General features: G+C 35.2%; 1 protein-coding gene across 1 annotated transcript in view; it reads right to left on the bottom strand.

The window, feature by feature from the left end:
* Nucleotides 1-20,123, bottom strand: part of LOC133260480 (low-density lipoprotein receptor-related protein 1B-like) — a 1,291,692-nt gene that overhangs the window by 224,548 nt on the left and 1,047,021 nt on the right. Inside the window, exon 7 of the mRNA XM_061438868.1 lies at nt 7,976-8,138. Within this exon, the coding sequence (XP_061294852.1) occupies nt 7,976-8,138 (163 nt within the window). The remainder of the gene's footprint in view (nt 1-7,975; nt 8,139-20,123) is intronic.

Genomic DNA, 20,123 nt, shown 5'->3' with positions numbered 1-20,123 from the left:
ATTCTGACTTGTTCTTTCCTTTCTTCGGTTGAGTTGGCTGGAAAGAATGTTAAGGTGCTTGAGAGAAGCATGAGAAAGCAGAAAGCTTTCTACAGTTGTGCCCAGAAAATAATCTATAAGATAACCATTGACATTTGTTCAAGGATCTTTACAAAGAATGTCCCAGGATGAGCAACTGGCTGCAGCTTGAGGCCATGGGAAGGATTGTTATCTGAGACCTGTTTGTGAGGGAAATATTTATGGCAAAAGAAGATTGCTGAGTTTAGGGTTTAGGAATAATTAAGAATAGCTAGAAGCCTTTTTAGGAGATACTGATCTTAAGATGCTAGGGGCAAACAGGATTTAGAAAGATAAGAAATAAACTGAAGAATGTAGCATGAGTTACAATGTAATCACAAGTTAAGTACAGTAAATCTGGGTGGGGGAAACTAAAAACGTCAAACCTATGACCTAATGCTTTGGCAAAGTATAAAAGAGAAACTGAAGCTTGAAATAAACGTGTAGTTCCATACTCTGAGTCAGAGACTACATCATTGTCCACCAATGTAGTTCTGTATTATAAGTCAGAGGCTACATCATTGTCCGCTGACACCCCTCACCCCTTCAGGCTGATTCCCTGGCTGCTAGAGCTGGATTCCGGCAGCTTATAGATAGACAAAAAGAAATACAGCTAGTGCTATATAGATATCCACTTGAATTTCATTGAAATAGGTAAGAAAATGCATTGGTAAAACTTTTGAAATAATTAATACAAATTTATAAGACTAAGGAGGTTTTCATTGCACTGCATTGTGTACAGTGCTCAATCACCCATTGAGTATAAAGAGAAGTAGACAACTTCCTTAGCATTTTCCCACATACAGATGAATTCAGAGGTCAACCCAACTGAGGACTACTATCATTTTCAAGACCAAGACTGTTTCAAAATTAAATTAACAAACCAAAATACACTTTCAGCATTTCATTTTATTCCTCAACATATAAAAATAAAATAATGTTTAAGATATCCAAAGAGAAATTACAGCAGATCAATACATAAATTCAGGAGAATGACTATTGGAGCTATTAAAATGCCTCCATGTTTTTCTGAGTTTTCTTCTAATGAAGAGGAATTCCAAAGAAGGTACTGAGGAAGTACCTTTCATTAGTCAGTCTTGGTCCCTGTTAGCTTTAACTTTGATTCTATTTTTATTTTTCTCAGCCATGACTAGTTTCACCAACAGCAGGGATCCAGGTTGGTGTTGGGAAAGGTATTATCAACTATTAAATACTGCCAGTTACTCTTATGTGAATTCAGCTTCTGAGACTTAAGCTTCAGTCCTCTTCTGGATCCTGGCAGATAAACTACTTTAATAGAGAACAAAGACAACACATTTTTTCCCCTCAATACTGACATGGGGTCATGGATCACAAATAAAACCTACAGATCATTCTACCATTCCTTCTTTACAAGTCAAAAGTCTATCCTACATAGAAAAAAGATACACATAGTATTGGTAATGTAGTCAATTTCCACCATTTCACATGATATAGGAGATTTCCCCTCTCTCTCTAATTGGCCATCTCACATAACTCTATTGAATATGAGTTCTAGCTAGAATCTGCCTGCCAATGCAGGAGATGCAGGAGACACAAGAGATGCAAGTTCAATCCCCGGGTTAGGGAGATCTCCTAGAGGAGGAAATGGCAACCCAACCCACTCTAGTGTTCTTGTCTGCAAAATTCCATGGACAAAGGAGCCTGGAGAGCTACAGTCCATGAGGCTGCAAAAGAGTTGGACATGACTGGGCAAAGGAGGATGAAATGCACATACACAATACCTCAAGCCCCCCAAATATTTTCTCTGAATTTTCAAGTCCAACTCCATCCCTAAATTATATCTTAGTAATTTTACTGTTTTTCTAATATTTACCATGCTTAGCATCAATAGATCCCCTCTTATGAAGACCTACAAGACCTTTTAGAACACCCAAAAAAGATGTCCTTTTCATTATAGGGGACTGGAATGCAAAAGTAGGATGTCAAGAAACACCTGGAATAACAGGCAAATTTGGCCCTGGAATACGGAATGAAGCAGGGCAAAGACTAATAGAGTTTTGCCAAGAAAATGCACTGGTCGTAACAAACATCCTCTTCCAACAGCACAGGAGAAGACTCTATACATGGACATCACCAGATGGTCAACACCGAAATCAGATTGATTATATTCTTTGCAGCCAAAAATGGAGAAGCTCTATACAGTCAGCCAAAACAAGACCAGGAGCTGACTGTGGCTCAGACCATGAACTCCTTATTGCCAAATTCAGACTTAAATTGAAGAAAGTAGGGAAAACCACTAGACCACTCAGGTATGACCTAAATCAAATCCCTTATGATTATACAGTAGAAGTGAGAAATAGATTTAAGGGCCTAGATCTGATAGATAGAGTGCCTGATGAACTATGGAATGAGGTTCGTGACATTGTACAGGAGACAGGGATCAAGACCATCCCCATGGAAAAGAAATGCAAAAAAGCAAAATGGCTGTCTGGGGAGGCCTTACAAATAGCTGTGAAAAGAAGAAAAGCAAAAACAAAAGGAGAAAAGGAAAGATATAAACATCTGAATGCAGAGTTCCAAAGAATAGCAAGAAGAGATAAGAAAGCCTTCTTCAGTGATCAATGCACAGAAATAGAGGAAAACAACAGAATGGGAAAGACTAGGGATCTCTTCAGAAAATCAGAGATATCAAAGGAACATTTCATGCAAAGATGGGCTCGATAAAGGACAGAAATGGTATGGACCTAACATAAGCAGAAAATATTAAGAAGAGATGGCAAGAATACACAGAAGAACTGTACAAAAAAGGTCTTCATGACCCAGATAATCACGATGGTGTGATCACTCACCTATAGCCAGACATCCTGGAATGTGAGGTCAAGTGGGCCTTAGAAAGCATCACTACGAACAAAGCTAGTGGAGGTGATGGAATTCCAGTTGAGCTATTCCAAATCCTGAAAGATGATGCTGTGAAAGTGCTGCACTCAATATGCCAGCAAATTTGGAAAACTCAGCAGCGGCCACAGGACTGGAAAAGGTCAGTTTTCATTCCAATCCCAAAGAAAGGCAATGCCAAAGAATGCTCAAACTCCTGCACAATTGCACTCATCTCACATGCTAGTAAAGTAATGCTCAAAATTCTCCAAGCCAGGCTTCAGCAATATGTGAACCGTGAACTTCCAGATGTTCAAGCTGGTTTTAGAAAAGGCAGAGGAACCAGAGATCAAATTGCCAACATCTGCTGGATCATGGAAAAAGCAAGAGAGTTCCAGAAAAGCATCTATTTCTGCTTTATTGACTATGCCAAAGCCTTTGGCTGTGTGGATCACAATAAACTGTGGAAAATTCTGAAAGAGATGGGAATACCAGACTACCTGACCTGCCTCTTGAGAAATTTGTATGCAGGTCAGGAAGCAACAGTTAGAACTGGACATGGGACAACAGACTGGTTCCAAATAGGAAAAGGAGTTTGTCAAGGCTGTATATTGTTACCCTGTTTATTTAACTTATATGCAGAGTACATCATGAGAAACGCTGTGCTGGAAGAAACACAAGCTGGAATCAAGATTGCCAGGAGAAATATCAATAACCTCAGATATGCAGATGACACCACCCTTATGGCAGAAAGTGAAGAGGAACTAAAAAGCCTCTTGATGAAAGTGAAAGTGGAGAGTGAAAACGTTGGCTTAAAGCTCAACATTCAGAAAACGAAGATCATGTCATCCAGTCCCACCATTTCATGGGAAATAGATGGGGAAACAGTGGAAACAGTGGCAGACTTTATTTTTCTGGGCTCCCAAATCACTGCAGATAGTGACTGCAGCCATGAAATTAAAAGACACTTATTCCTTGGAAGGAAAGTTATGACCAACCTAGATAGCATATTCAAAAGCAGAGACATTACTTTGCCAAAAAAGGTTCGTCTAGTCAAGGCTATGGTTTTTCCTGTGGTCATGTATGGATGTGAGAGTTGGACTGTGAAGAAGGCTGAGTGCCGAAGAACTGATGCTTTTGAACTGTGGTGTTGGAGAAGACTCTTGAGCGTCCCTTGGACTGCAAGGAGATCCAACCAGTCCATTCTGAAGGAGATCAGCCCTGGGATTTCTTTGGAAGGAATGATGCTAAAGCTGAAACTCCAGTACTTTGGCCACCTCATGCGAAGAGTTGACTCACTGGAAAAAACTCTGATGCTGGGAGGGATTGGGGGCAAGAGGAGAAGGGCACGACAGAGGATGAGATGGCTAGTTGGCATCACTGACTCGATGGACGTGAGTCTCAGTGAACTCTGGGAGTTGGTGATGGACAGGGAGGCCTGGCGTGCTGCAGTTCATGGGGACGCAAAGAGTTGGACATGACTGAGTGACTGATCTGATCTTATCTGATCTGATTTGCAAAATTATTGTAACAATTTTATACTCATGGTAAAATGTATTTTTGTATAGTGTAGTGTGATGATTTTAGTTTAATAGGAATCTTGGAAACAAACCTTAGAACCAAAATTGTAAACTAGTTTTTCTCCTGTCCTCAGTTACAACCTTCATCAGACTGAAGAACTAAATAGTTTATTATTAAAACAATTTGATATTAAAAATACAGATCAACTGACAAAGGTAACTATGAAGGTGGTTTATTCTCTAGTTTTATATTCTAAAAGACCTTGAAGGTAATTCAAACATAACCTCCACAAGATCAATTATTAAAATAGTGTTTCCTCTGCTACTTTCTTCCTTAAACCCATAGTTATTCTATAATTTTGTTCTCCATCACATATACATTTCATCTTATTTCCAGGCCATACTACTTTATTCTCATTTCCCCTCCTTTTACTTAGTACTTGGCTATATAATAGACAGTCTATATGAAGTAAGCCATTTTAAAGCATTTTAGTAGAAAGAGAATTGGAATGTAAACAAAAAGATCATCTTTAATGAAGTGAAATATTGGTCTAGTTACTCTATTCACAACAGTATTGTAAGCATTGGAAAGATTAGTAGTTATTTTTGAAGTAACATGAAAAAAAGAACTTCATATACTTAGAAAGTATGTAAGCCCTTTATATGTTTGACATTATTTAATCCTCACAAGAGCCCTTTAGTGGATTATCATTATTCATATTTTTAAGATAGGAAAATAAAGATAAAAAGAGACATCCAACATCTAGTAACTGGTATAACTAGGATTTGATCCCAGGGAGAGTGACTTTAGATTAAACTCTTAATCATTAAACAAGCCAAGTTCTAATAACTACTACCAGAAAAACTATTTTTGATACTGGTTGGACTATGATCTCTGTGCTACCTTCAAACGGTTATGACAGGATTAGAAATAGTTTTAGAAATTTCTTCAAGAAACCATGGGAAAAGAACACTGCTAAAATTTGAAATTAATAAGAAAATCTCAAGAAATATCTCCAGAAAAATAGCCTGAATTAATGAGTCAATGTCAATACTGCAAGAATGAAAACAAGGTTTATAAACAATCTTTTTCTGGAAAATTTAGATTGGAGCCTGGTCCAAGTCATGTTGATTTTCTGGAGAAAATTACTAATCTATATTCAACCCATGGAGACATTTTTTTAAAAAATTAGAAATTTTAGAATGACAATATTGTAATAATTTTTATATAAAAAGGGAATAGGAGGTTGAGAAAAGTAACATCAAAAGCACAGTCCAGTAAAAAGTATATTTTTCTATGTAGCCTGTGAGAGGTAAAGAAGATCTCCATCCTTTTCTATACCTATCAAGGTCAGGCACTTAATAGTTGGGTCAGACTTTTAAGACATTCTGATATTTTCTGAACTGAAGTTATAACAATTACAAAAGGCAGGAGAAATTTCACTGATGGTGCTTGTCCCCTTAAGTAGATCATGCAGAGTAATTCTAACCTCACCTATTCAAATTACCCTTGAGCTGCCCAAAAACAGAAGAAAAAAGAGAAAAAAGAAAAACTTGCTGTTGTTTCCCTAGACAGTAGCACATTAACCCTAGCCAAATTTCTGATATTAAGAGAAAAATATCAGAATATTTTAAAAACTGTTCTATTATAAACAGGATTATATTTATAAACATGAAGAGCTTTTCCTTCCTTGATTTCTAAAATCCATGACTGAAAAAACAGCAATTGAGACACATAGCAAACTCCAACAAACAAACAGAAAATTCCAAAGAGCCTTTTGTGATAAATGATACGTGACAAAATACATTTAAACAGTTACTAGGCCCAGAGGAATCCAGCAGAGAATAAACACAGCAATGTGGAGGCTTTCTACTCCTAAGTCCTTTCACAAAAATGACAAAATATGGTTCTTTCATGTAATGACAGGGAGAAATAGGAAGCTTGAGAAGATAAAATATGTTGCTGTTCAGAAGGGGAGATGGTGGTGTCACAAACATTATATTTCAGAATGGCAGTTCTATTTGAAAAGAGTCTCTGAATCTTTTGTTTTTAAGAATGGGGAATAATAAGAGTGGTAGAAAGGGGAGAAACACAACAGCTTCATCTCTTAACACTTTCGACAGACAAGACTGTATAAAGGTTACTTCTGAATTCATTTAGCACACCCAGGAAAAACATGCACGCAAATATATTTCTAAACAGAATGCCAGAAGAATGTTGTTAGCACATTTGTATATTTCCAATTCTTCCTTACTACCCTTATTCAACACCCAAACAAATCAGTTTAAGTACAACTTCTCTTACTAATGTCTTTCGAAGCATTGCTGCAGTCAGATTTGAGTCAAGTAACCATCTGCTGCAAATACAAATAGAGCTACATTCAAGAATTATATTACACAGGCTTCCTAGCAAAGCTCTTACGTGCAAGCTGTTCTTGTCAGAATCAGAACCATTGTGATGATGCATCTTAATATTCAATCAGACTTTAAGTAAAGAGTGACAAAAGTCCACATATGGATGACAGCTGTTTCTTCAGTAAATATTTTCACATTTATTGAATGGAGGCTTATGGCAGCTTAGGCTATGTTCCATCAGACATTTCAGCCTGAACTGCCAGGGGACGATTAAAGCTATAACAAGGATAAAATTTTTGCTCTTAAATCTTTGTTACAACTTATATCTGAAAAAAGCACCCACCAGCTCCTCCAACTAAAGTGGTACATTATGCCATTATTTTGAGAATATCCTTTCCCAATAGTTACTGGTAAAACTATTGATTTTATAGAACTTTATATAATATCATAGTGTTTATAAAATTAAAGTATAATTCCTATATTAAGTTCCTAATTACATGAAATAAGTTATTGGAAATTTAAACATATTTACCTATAATTTGATAAATTATGAAATATTAAAAAAAAGAGGAATTAGTTTATTAGCTAAAAGAAGTTCAGATAAAATAAGGCCTCTTTTTAACCAATAAAGCAGCTTGCAAAGCTGATGATTAACTCAGTTACTCCATAATACGACAATGTTTACACATCAATAGTTGGAGGAAGAAAATCGTTTCAAGTAACAAAGACAAACTTCATGTCTTACTAATATCCTCAAACATGTACAGTGTTCCTTTAATAAATCCTAAATGTTGTGTTGGACCTAAATTTTTTAACAGCCCATTTTTCAGGTAGAATTTTTGAAGTTTGGTAACTACAAGGTCCACTACTAAGTAACTTAGGTCTCTTGTGTTTAACCTAAAACAATGCTGAGGCTCTTCTCTGGTGACATCAAAGTGATCATTAGGAGAGTAGTGGGTTGACTGTGTCTTAGGCAAGCCTTGCAACAATGATGTGTTAAGGAAATGGTATGACTCAGCATCTTCACAGTAGATTACAACTTCTTTTTTCCTTCCTGTAATGTAACTGTTCAAATCAACATTAAAAACACTTTTGAGCCTGTTGTCTTATATTCCACAACTCTTCTCAGACTATTTTTTTTCAGGGAAATTATTTCAGATCAAACACTATAAAGAAGAATTTCTTACCCTGCTATTGGATCCACTGCTATTGCCTTCGGATTGTGAAGTTCCAAGTCAATCAGGGTGACACAAACAGACCCGTTGTAATCACACACAAAGATCCGGTCACTGACATGGTCCACAAAATAGAGATTCCTCGTGAGCCAGTCAATTGCCATTTGTTGCACATCTGAAACACACACACAAACACACAATCATTGAATCGCATGTGCAAATCTGGTATCATAAACCTAAGAGTACATGAAGTGAAGAAGTGAAGTGAAGTCACTCAGTCATGTCCGACTCTTTGAGACCCCGTGGACTGTAGCCCACCAGGCTCCTCCGTCCATGGGATTCTCCAGGCAAGACGACTGGAGTGGGTTGTCATTTCCTTCTCCAGGGGATCTTCCCAACCCAGGGATCGAACCCAGGTCTCCCACATTGCAGACAGATGCTTTAACATCTGAGCCACCAGGGAAGCCCCTCTAAGAGTACATAAGTCTGTCCAAACCATCACAGAAGATACTTTAAAAGTACAAGTGACTTGACAATAAAAAAGTCCCCGCAAAGATAATTTATATGCCAAAATAAGTGCTTATTCTGCAAAATAATGACTATCTCTTGATACTTTTCTTCCTGCTACCTAAGCACTTGAGGATGACCTAGACAAAAGGGCAAAGAGTTTTTAAATCCTAAAAAATAGGTATTTACAATAAAACATTTCACCTGCAAAAAACATTTGCATTTGTTCAAATAGTTCATCTAACTCAATGGGCATAACTGGTTCAATGACACAGCTAAATGTTTTAGTAGTAAGAGGAATAAATATTTTTTGTGAATTAAGGTAAACTCTTATTTTCAGATCCTCTTAACTGGAAATAACACAAAAGGAGGGGTGATATGTTCTTCTGATGGCATATGTAGACACTGTAAAGTAAAATTGCTCAAAGATCAGTTAATTCTCTAGAAGAGGGCTGTTTCTCTAGGAGAGTAATTTGTTTTATGATGGAAATAGTCTATATCTATGCTGTCCAATAAAATAATGACTAGTCAACTGTGTCGAGTGAGCACTTAATTTGTGGCTGGTGTGACTGTAAATTGAATCTTTATTGTATTTCATTTTAATTAATTCAAACTTGAAAAAAAAGTAGGAAGCCAGTGACTCATATGGATAGTACAGGTCTAGAAGAATGTATCTATTTTTAACTTGAGTATTTTCTATTTGATCAGAACCACACACTATGAAATTTCATGCTAACCAGTTGATATTTATCCCAATGGATAACCCTAAAAGTTATGGTTTCTTATTCTCTGAGGCACTGACCATTTTTATACCTAACTATGAATCTCATTTAAACATTTCTTTTAGATGCCTGTAAGTATGCATTTCTACTAATGATCTTAGATCATCAATACTGGGCTGGTTCTCCAATAATTCCATAAATAAATTTCTGATTCACATTCATTCCTGAATTTTATGACAGTCATATTTGTGTCTATTGCAAATTATAATTTGATAGTTATAGATGAAAAAGTGAAAGTGAAGTTGCTCAGTTGTGCCCGACTCTTTGCGACCCCATGGACTGTAGCCTATTAGGCTCCTCCATCCATGGGATTCTTCAGGCAAGAGTACTGGAGTGGGTTGCCATTTCCTTCTCCAGGGGATCTTCCCAACCCAGGGATCAAATCCGGGTCTCCTGCATTGTAGGCAGACACTTTACCGTCTGAGCCACCAGGGAAGTCCAAGTGAGGTATATTATATATATTTCTTTTTTTTTTCCCCCAAACCATGGTATAGAAGACAGTAATTGTGTGGAAATCTCTAAAAATCCCTACAAGGACAAGCAGTAAGTGAATATCGCAATTCACTGGATACAGATTTTTTTAGGTCATCAATTACAGTTTCATTTCTGAATTACATGGTTTTTATGGAAACATAAGCATTTAACTACTCCACAAACTACATGAACCATTTCAGCAGCCAGGATATTTTAAAATCTTAACTATTTTTTCTGTCTCCAGAAATGTGGAAATGTATACTTAGCTTTGTTTTTTATTCCCTTTGCATTATTACATTAGCTAGAGAACAGACCCCACTGTTTCAAATGTCATTTCAAATTCCTAGTGTTCAGATAAAGTATGTGCCAAAGTCCATTTAATAACCCATCTCTCATGCTAGGCCAGAAGTTGGTTTAGTCTATGCAACTGTAAATTCAGACAAAAGAGCTGTTTGACAGCATTCACACCTTTCTTCAATTCTAGATCACTGCAGAAAGATTCTCTGCTACTGAAACAATAGGTATTGTTAACAGCATCCTAGTTTGAAGCAGCAAGGTCTCACTAAAAAACCTAATAAGTAGCCTAACAGTAACTGTGGGAATTGATTTTGTTTCCTTTTTCTAAACTTGAAATTTCTATCTGCTTTTAATATGATTTTTATTAAGACTGGAGAATTAATGCAATTAAAGAGAGTTCAAGTAAGTAAATCAATGGACGAATGGATAGACAGATATAGAGACATAAATAAATAAAATTAGGTAAAATATTTTGAACATTTTAGGAGACTTTTGACATTATAAAAATGTCTCTAAAATTTTAGTAAGATCCTTATTACTTTATTGTTACTAGAAAAAAATTAAATATGTTCCTGTTATAATTTTTCTCTAGTTGCTTTTTATTCATTCTTCAACTAAAAGTTACTAGGATTTTACCCTCCCTGTTCTTTTGAAACAGTTGCTTTATGATCATTCAGAATTTCTTATATGCCAAAAGTGAAGTTTACTTTTGTGTTTGTATCTACAACATCTGTAGGTACTGACTACTTACTTCTGAATCATAAAATAATCTAAATATCAATAATGGTAAACCTTTGAATTACTGTGAAAAAAATATTGAAATTTTTTGAAATTTATAAAGTAACATATAAATATAAGTAACTTAACAATCTTTTTAAAGTGCAATATATGTTGAATGTAAAAACTTATACAAACAAAATAAAAAGTTGTATCCAAGAGAAATTAATTTTAAAATTTGAGGGAAAAGTTTAAAAATGATGAATACTTATGATAATCTATAATTAGATTAAAAATATTATATCAGCTTTTTCCTATCATCACATTATAAGACAACTAATCAGAATTGGTGAATGTAGAACTTAACACTTTTGCCTCAGGCTCCCCCATCCCTGGGATTCTCCAGGCAAGAACACTGGAGTGGGTTGCCATTTCCTTCTCCAGTGCAGGAAAGTGAAAAGTGAAAGGGAAGTCGCTCAGTCGTGTCCAACCCTCAGCGACCCCATGGACTGTAGCCTTCCAGGCTCCTCTGTCCTTTGGAAGTAAAATCTTTAAAGAGAATATGACATTAAAATGAGGTCATTTAGTGTAAGCCCTAAACCAAACTTTCTAGTGTCCTTATAAAAAGAGATTTAGGCATATAGAGACAATTCTGGGACTATCTGAAAACAGAGAAAAGGTCATCAGCAACCCAAAGAAAGAGACGTCAGAAAGTCCAACCCTGTTGCATCTTGAGCTTGGAATTCCAGGCTGCAGACTATGAGAAAATAGATTTCTTTCTTTTTTTGAGCCACCCAATTTGTGTATTTTTTTATATTAAACTTTGTATTTTGTATTGGGGTATAGCTGATTAATAAATAATATTGTAATAGTTTCAGGTGAACAGTGAAGGGACTCAGCCATACACATTCATATATCCTTTCTCCGTCAAACTCCCGTCTCATCCAGGCTGCTATATAATATTGAGCAGTGGTCCATGTGCTATCCAATTGGCCCTTGTTGGTTACCCATTTTGAATATAGCAGGATGTATAGTCTGTGGTTTTTTTTTATGGCAACGCTAGCAAAATAATACTACTGAAGTATTATTCAATAGAGTAGTTGATGCCACAAAATAATTGAGAACAAAAGTCAAAATCTTGCTAAGAAAAATATAAAAGAAATGTCTGCATGTGCTTTTAACATCAGACTAGACCACTTTCTAAGAGGCTCTTTCAAAGACTGGTTAGTTCTGCTGGCGAATATACTTTTGCTTAATTTACAATTTAATATTTTAAGTGCTAGTCTCTAGGAATTTAAATATTAATGTGTATGTTTGCAAATTAAAAGTAAGTTTTATTCAGTAGAGATGCAAATGATATCTTTCATGTAGTAAATATAACCCCCAGTTTTACTGTCCAGTATGACATTAAATAGTTTTATATCTAACCTTACTATCTTAAATCAGAGTTTTTTTTTTCCTTTCACTGATTGCAAACACTTCAGTCTTCTATGTCTGCTTTTGAGCCAGATTTACCATCTTACTGTTTCTCTTAACAATGAGCTAAATAATTCCATAGCACATGTGCATTATATATTTGTATGAGTCATGTTTTTAACTTTTTAAAAATGATAGGTTGGCACATATGAATCTTGATTTTTTTATTTGCCATATTATTTTCAACTAGCAAGAGGCAACAGATGTAAATGTCCACAAAGATTAGAAAAAAATCATAAATAGGCAAAACATGTTAGACTATGAAAAACCTAGATGATGGCTCAAAAGTATTCATCTTCTTAAAAAAGTAGCCTGAATTTCAGCTGATTATTTTGATATAGAATTGTTTTATTGTGTCAAAGAAGCCCAAGATAAGAATTTCTGAATTTCATTTGAAATCTCCCAATTTTTAAATATGATAAGCTAATTTTTAGAAATTCTAAAGCACTCTGCATATCAAACAAAACCTGTGTGCAGTCAAACTGGATCAAAGTCCTCCACAGCAACTGTGCTAAAGTAAAGCAAATAGTGTGTATCATTTTGTTTCAGCCTAACCTAAATACACAGCAAAGCCAGAGATGAAGGGCAGCAGAGATATACATGGTGTGTGCATGCTAAGTCACTTCAATTGTGTCCTTCTGTTTGTGACCCTATGGACTATAGCCCACCAGACTCCCCTATCCTTGGAATTATCCAGGCAAGAATACTGGAGTGGGTTGACATTACCTTCTCCAGGGGATCTTCCTGACCCAGGGATCGAACTCACATCTCTTACAACTCCTGCATTGGCAAGGGGGTTCTTTACCACTAGCACTACCTGGGATCCAAGGTATTATTTTAAATGTGAATTTTAAATTTTTACCATGCAGTAAATGTACACAATTTAAAAAGATACACCCCCTTAAGGTTTACAGTGAAAAACAGCAATGTTCACTTCACTTCTGTCTACTGTCTTTCGATTGTCTTAACTATTTCAATTATATTTATTAACACATCCCATGGATGGAGGAACCTGGAAGGCTGCAGTCCATGGGGTCGCTGAGGGTCGGACACGACTGAGTGACTTCACTTTCACTTTTCACTTTCATGCATTGGAGAAAGAAATGGCAACCCACTCCAGTGTTCTTGCCTGGAGAATCCCAGGGACGGGGAGCCTGGTGGGCTGCCGTCTATGGGGTCGCACAGAGTCAGACATGACTGAAGTGACTTAGCAGCAGCATCTTCTCACAACCTTAATTTTTAGTTAAATTAACACTCAAGGTTTATATAATTACGATGATGTACATTTATGTTGACAATTGAATAAAGTAGTTTAATATGACTATACTTTCTTCTTGAATAATTTTTGTGTTTTTTTAGCATTCCAGTATTTTTTTCTCTTTGTTGCAATTAATCATCACATAATTCTAAAACACACACACATAGACACGCACAACTCTGACAATGCAAACTAGTGCAGCCACTATGGATAACATTATAAAATATTTAAAAAAACTAAAAACAGAGTTATCACATAATACAGCAATCTCGCTCCTAGGCATATATATATATAGAAGTAATAAAAACTCTAATTTGAAAAGATACACGTGGCCTAATGTTCAGTGCAACATTATTTACATATCCAAGATGTGGAAGCAAGCTAAATGTCCATCAACAGATGGATGGGTAAAGATGTGGGGTATGTGTGTGCATGCACACACACACAATGGCATATGACTCAGCTATGGGAAAAAAAAATGAAATAATGCCATTTTCAGCAACATGGATGGACCTAGAGTTTATCAAACTAACTGAAGTAAGTCAGAGAAAGACAAATATCATATGATATCACTTATATGTGAAATCTAAAAAAAAATGATACAAATAAACTTATTTACACAGAATATAGACATAGAAAACATTTAAAAGAATGAAATTATAATACTCTTTAACATCACAAACAAAAATACAAAGCAGATTAAAAATCTAAATATAAGGTCAGATTCTATAAAACTTGTAGAGAAAAATATCTAACCCTCTTACATCTATATCATAGCAATATCTTTTTTGATCTACCTCCTGGAATAATTAAAATAAAATAAAAAATTTTAAAAATAATATTTAATTAACCTCAAAATCTCTTGCAGAGCAAAGGAAACCATAAATAAAATGAAAAGATGACCCACATAATGGAAGAAAATATTTGCAAATGATGCAACTGACAAGGGACTAATCTTCAAATACATAAAAAGCTCATGCAGCTCAGTATCAAAAACACAAAAAACCCAATTAAAAAATGGGTAGAAGATATAGACATTTATCCAAGGAAGATATACAGATGGTCACAAAGCACATGAAAAGATGCTCAACATCATTAATTAATAGAAAAATGAAAATCAAACTTACTTTGAAGTATACCACCTTGACTAGTCAGAATGGCCATCATCAAAAAAAAAAAGAGAAAGAAAGTAAAACTATAGTCTACAAAAGAATGCTAGAGAGGGTAAGAACAAAAGGGGGCACTTCTACACCGCATGTGAGAATTTAAATTGGTACAGTCATTAAGAATATTCCTTAAAAAACTAAAAATAAAGTTGCCATATGATCCAACAATCCCTCTCCTGGGCACATATCCAGAGCAAACCATAATTTGGAAAAGATATCTTCAGCCTAATGTTCTTTGAATGTTGTTTACAATAGCTAAGAATTGGAAACAACCTAAGTATCTATCAAAAAAGAAGTGGGAAAGAAATAGAGGGACATTATTAAAAATGAAATATTATTCTTCCATAAAAAAGTTGAGATAATGTAATTTGAAGCAACATGGTTTGACTTAGAGATTCCCATACTAAGTGAATTAAGTCAGAAAGATAAATAAAAATATTTCATGATATCATTTATACATGTAATCTAAAAGAAATGGCACAAGTGAACTTATTTACAACACAGAAATAGAATCACTAATGTACAAAACAAACCTATGGTTCCCAAAGGGGAGGCAGGGGAGAGATAAATTAGGAGATTGATATTGACATACAAACAACTACTATATAGTAAATAGATAACTAATAACATCATACTGTTTAGTAAAGGGGACACCATCCAATACTCTGTAATGATCTGTATTGGAAAATAATCTAAAAAACATCTGGTATGTTTGTATAACTGACTCATACATATATATATATATATATATATATATGACTAAAGCCATGAAACTAAAAGAAGCTTGTTCCTTGGAAGAAAAGATATGACAAACCTAAACAGCATATTAAAGAGCAGAAGATCAGATCAGATCATATCGGTCGTTCAGTTGTGTCTGACTCTTTGCGACCCCATGAATCACAGCAAAACATAACCTTTACTCTTGAGATGCTAGTGGTGACAGGCACAGGCTGCACTTTATACCCGTCCTCTCCAGAGTAGATTCCCCTGGTGGCTCAGATGGTAAAGCATCTGCCTACAATGTGGGAGAGCCAGGTTTGATCCCTGAGTTGGGAAGATCCTCTGAAGAAGGAAATGGCAACCCACTCCAGTACTCTTGCCTGGAAAATCTCATAGACAGAGGACCCTGGTAGGCTACAGTCCATGGGGTTACAAAGAGTTGGACACGACTGAGTGACTAAACTTTTTTTCTCCAGAGTGGGCAGTTGAAGGAGGGAAATAACATTGCAGTTGAGCTGTTCAGACATGTAGTGGTTCTGTACTTCTGGCTACTCAAGCATGACTCACCAACTAGCTTCATTTCTAGAGAGGCTGTGGACAGACTGAGATCAAGCCCTGAGACTTTGGAGTGGGATTACTGACTATAAGACACTACACTACCAGAGAACTAACCCTAAGGAATATCAAATAGTGAGAACTCACACAAAGGAAACCACCTGAATACAAGACCTGGCATCACCCAGCCACCTGTAGCAGACTAGGCAGGATGCCTCATCTAAACTACAACAAAAGAAAAATACAAACCCAATCACCAGCAGACAGGATTACCAGCTCACTCAGCCTTGCCCATCAGAGGAAAAACAATAACAATGACAAAAAACTCAGCACAAATCTCATCCTATACACAAGTCACTGGATCAACCTTAGAAAGGCAGAAAACAAAAGGAAGAAAGAATTCAGCCTTGAAGTCTGGGAAAAGGAGACTTTAAACACAATAAGTTAAAAAAAAAAAAAGTCAGAGAAATACTACAGAAATGAAGGAACAACTAGAAACACAGAAATGCAAATAAGTACATAGGAAATAGCCAAACTCTCTGAAAAAGAAATCAGAATAATAATAATAAAGTTGATTAAAAACCTTGAAAACAAAATGTGAAAAATCAAAGAATCAATTAACAAAGACCTAGAAGAATTAAAGAATAAACATACAGAGACAGACAACACAATTACTGAAATTAAAAATATTCTAGAAGGAATCAATACAAGAATATCGAATCGGTGAGCTAGAAGATAAAATGGTGGAAATAACTTTTGAAGAGCAGAATAAAGTAAAAAGAATGAAAGGAACTGAGGACAGTCTCCAAAACTTCTGAGACAATATCAAATGCACCAACATTCAAGTTATTGGGGCCGCAGAAGAAGAAGAGAAAAAGAAAGGGTATGAGAAAATTTTGGAAGAGATTATAGTTGAGAATTTCCCCAAAAGGAAAAGGAAATAGTCAATCAAGTCTAAGAGGCACAGATAGTCCCATACAAGATAAACCCAAAGAGAAATATGCTAAGACACATACTAATCATACTAACAAAGACTAAACACTAAAAAAGAATATTAAAAGCAGCAAGGGAAAAGCAGCAAATAACATACAAGGGAGACCCCATATGCTTAATAGCTGATCTTTCAGCAGAAACTCTGTAGGCCAGAATGGCAGGATATATTTAAAGTATTTAAAGGGAAAAATATACAGCTAAGATTATGGTACCCAGCAAGGATCTCATTCAAAATTGATAGAGAAATAAAGAGCTTTTCAGACAAGCAAAAGTTAAGAGAATTCAGTACCACTAAACCAGCTTTACAACAAATGCTAAAGGGACTTATATAGCCAATAAATACTAGAGAAGAAAAAAGATCCACAAAATCAACCCCAAACAACTAAGAAAATGGCAACAGGAACATATATATCAATAATCACTTTAAATGTAAATGGATTAAATGCTCCAACCAAAAGACAAAAACTGGCTAAATGGATACAAAATCAAGACCCATATATATTCTGACTACAAGAAACCCACTTCAGACCTAAAGACACATATAGACTGAAAGTGAGAGGATGGAAAAATATATTCCATGCAAACGGGAAGCAGAAGAAAGCTGGAGTAACGATTTTCATATCAGAGAAAATAGACCTTAAAGAAGATTGCAAGAGATAAGGAAGGCCACTATATAATGATTAAGAGATCAATCCAAGAGGAAGACATAAGAACTGTAAATATCTAGGCATCCAACATAGAAGCACCTCAATACATAAGACAGACGCTTACAGACACAAAAGGAGAAACTGACAGTAACACAATACTAGTAGGAGACTTTAACACTCCACTCACACTAATGGACAGATCATCAAAACAGAAAATTAATAAGGAAACATAAATCTTAAATGATACATTAGATGAGATGGATCTCATTGTTATCTTCAGGACATTCCATCCAAATGCAGAACAATACACCTTTTTCTCAAGTGCACATGGAACATTCTCCAGGATAGACCACATCTTGAGTCACAAATCAATCCTCAATAATTTTAAGAAAATTGAAATCATATCTTCTTTGACTACAATGCTATGAGACTAGATATTAATTACAAGGGGAAAAAAACTGTAAAAAACACAAACACATGGAGATTAAATAACACATTTCTAAATAATCAACAGGTTACTGAAGAAATCAAAAGGGAAATCAAAAAATTTCTAGAAACAAATGTCAATGAAAACACGACAACTCAAAACCTATGGGATGCAGCCAAAGCAGTTCTAAGAGGGAAGATCATAGCAATACAATCCTACCTCAAGAAACAAGAAAAACATAAAATAGACAACTTAACATTACACCTAAAACAACTTCAATAAGAACAACAACAACAAATCCCAAAATTAGTAGAAGGAAAGAAACCATAAATACATAAACAGAAATAAAGTAAAAGAAAGAAACAATAGTAAAGATTAATAAAACTAAAAGCTGATTCTTTGAAAAGATAAACAAAATTGACAAACCTTTAGCCAGACTCATCAAGAAAAAAAGAGAGAAGAATCAAATCAACAAAATTAGAAATGAAAAAGGAGAGGTTACAACAGACAATGCAGAAATAAAAAGGATTATAAGAGATTATTATGAACAACTATATGGCAATAAAATGGATAACTTAGAAGAAATGGACAGATTCTTAGAAAAGTTCAATCTTCCAAGACTGAACCAGGAAGAAATTGAAATTATGAACAACCGAATTACAATCACTGAAATTGAAGCTGTGATGAAAAATGTCCCAAAAAACAAAAGCCCAGGACCAAATGGCTTCACAGGAGAATTCTATAAAACATTTAGAGAAGAGTTAATATCTATCCTAAAACTCTTTCAAAATTTGCAAAGGGAGAAACACTTCCCAACTTATTCTATGAGGCCACCATCATCCTGATACCAAAACCAGACAAAGACAACACCAACAAAAAAACTACAGGCAAACATCAATGATGAACATAGAGGCAAAAATTCTCAACAAAATTTTAACAAACAGAATTCAGCAACACATCAAAAAGCTTATACACTGTGATCAAATTGGGTTTTTTCCAGGAATGCAAGGATTCTTCAACATACACAAATAAATCAATGTGATACACCATATTAACAAATTGAAAGATAAAAACCATATGATAATCTCAATAGATGCAGAAAAAGTCTTTGATAAAATTCAGCACCCATGTATGATTAAAACTCTTCAAAAATGGGCATAGAAGGAACCTTCCTTAACATAATAAAGGCCTTATATGATAAGCTTATAGCAAACATTATTCTCAATGGTGAGAAACTGAAAACATTCCCCCTGAGGAACAAGACAAGGGTGTCCACTTTCACCACTATAATTCAACATAGTTCTATAAGTCCTAGCTATAGCAATCAGAGAAGAAAATACAGTAAAAGGAATCCATATCAGAAAAGAAGTAAAGCTCTCACTGTTTGCAGATGACATGATACTGTACATAGAAACCCCTAAAGATAGTATTAGAAAATTCCTAGAGCTAATCAGTGAATTTAGCAAAGTTGCAGGATACAAAATCAGTACACAGAAATCACTTGCATTTCTATATACTAACAGTGAAAAATCAGAGTTATTAAGGAATCAATCTCATTCACCATTACAACAAAAATAATTAATATCTAAGAATACACTTAACTAAGGAGACAAAAGAACTGTATACAGAAAATTATAAGATGCTAATGAAAGAAATCAAAGATGACATAAACCAATGGAAAGATATTCCATGTTCCTGGGTAAGAAGAATCAATACTGTGAAAATGACTATACTACCAAATGCAATCTACAGATTCAATGTGATCCCTATCAAATTACCAATGGCATTTTTCACAGAACTAGAACAAAAAATTTCACAGTTCATATGGAAACACAAAAGACCCCAAATAGCCAAAGTCATCTTGAGAAAGAAGAATGGAGCTGGAGGAATCAACCTTCCTGACTTCAGATTATACAACAAAGCTACAGTCATCAGGACAGATGGTACTGGCACAAAAACAGAAATATAGACCAATGGAACAAGATAGAAAGCCCAGAAATAAACCCATGCAGCTATGGGTACCTTATTTTTAACAAAGGAGGAGAGAACATACAATGGGGCAAAGACAGCCTCTTTAATAAATAGCTCTGGGAAAACTGGACAGCTACATGTAAAAGAATGAAATTAGAACACCTCCTAAC

Source organism: Bos javanicus, chromosome 2, assembly GCF_032452875.1.
Source record: "Bos javanicus breed banteng chromosome 2, ARS-OSU_banteng_1.0, whole genome shotgun sequence".
NCBI lineage: Eukaryota > Metazoa > Chordata > Mammalia > Artiodactyla > Bovidae > Bos > Bos javanicus.
Note: the sequence above shows the minus strand (reverse complement) of the source record. Positions and strands in the feature narration are given on the sequence as shown.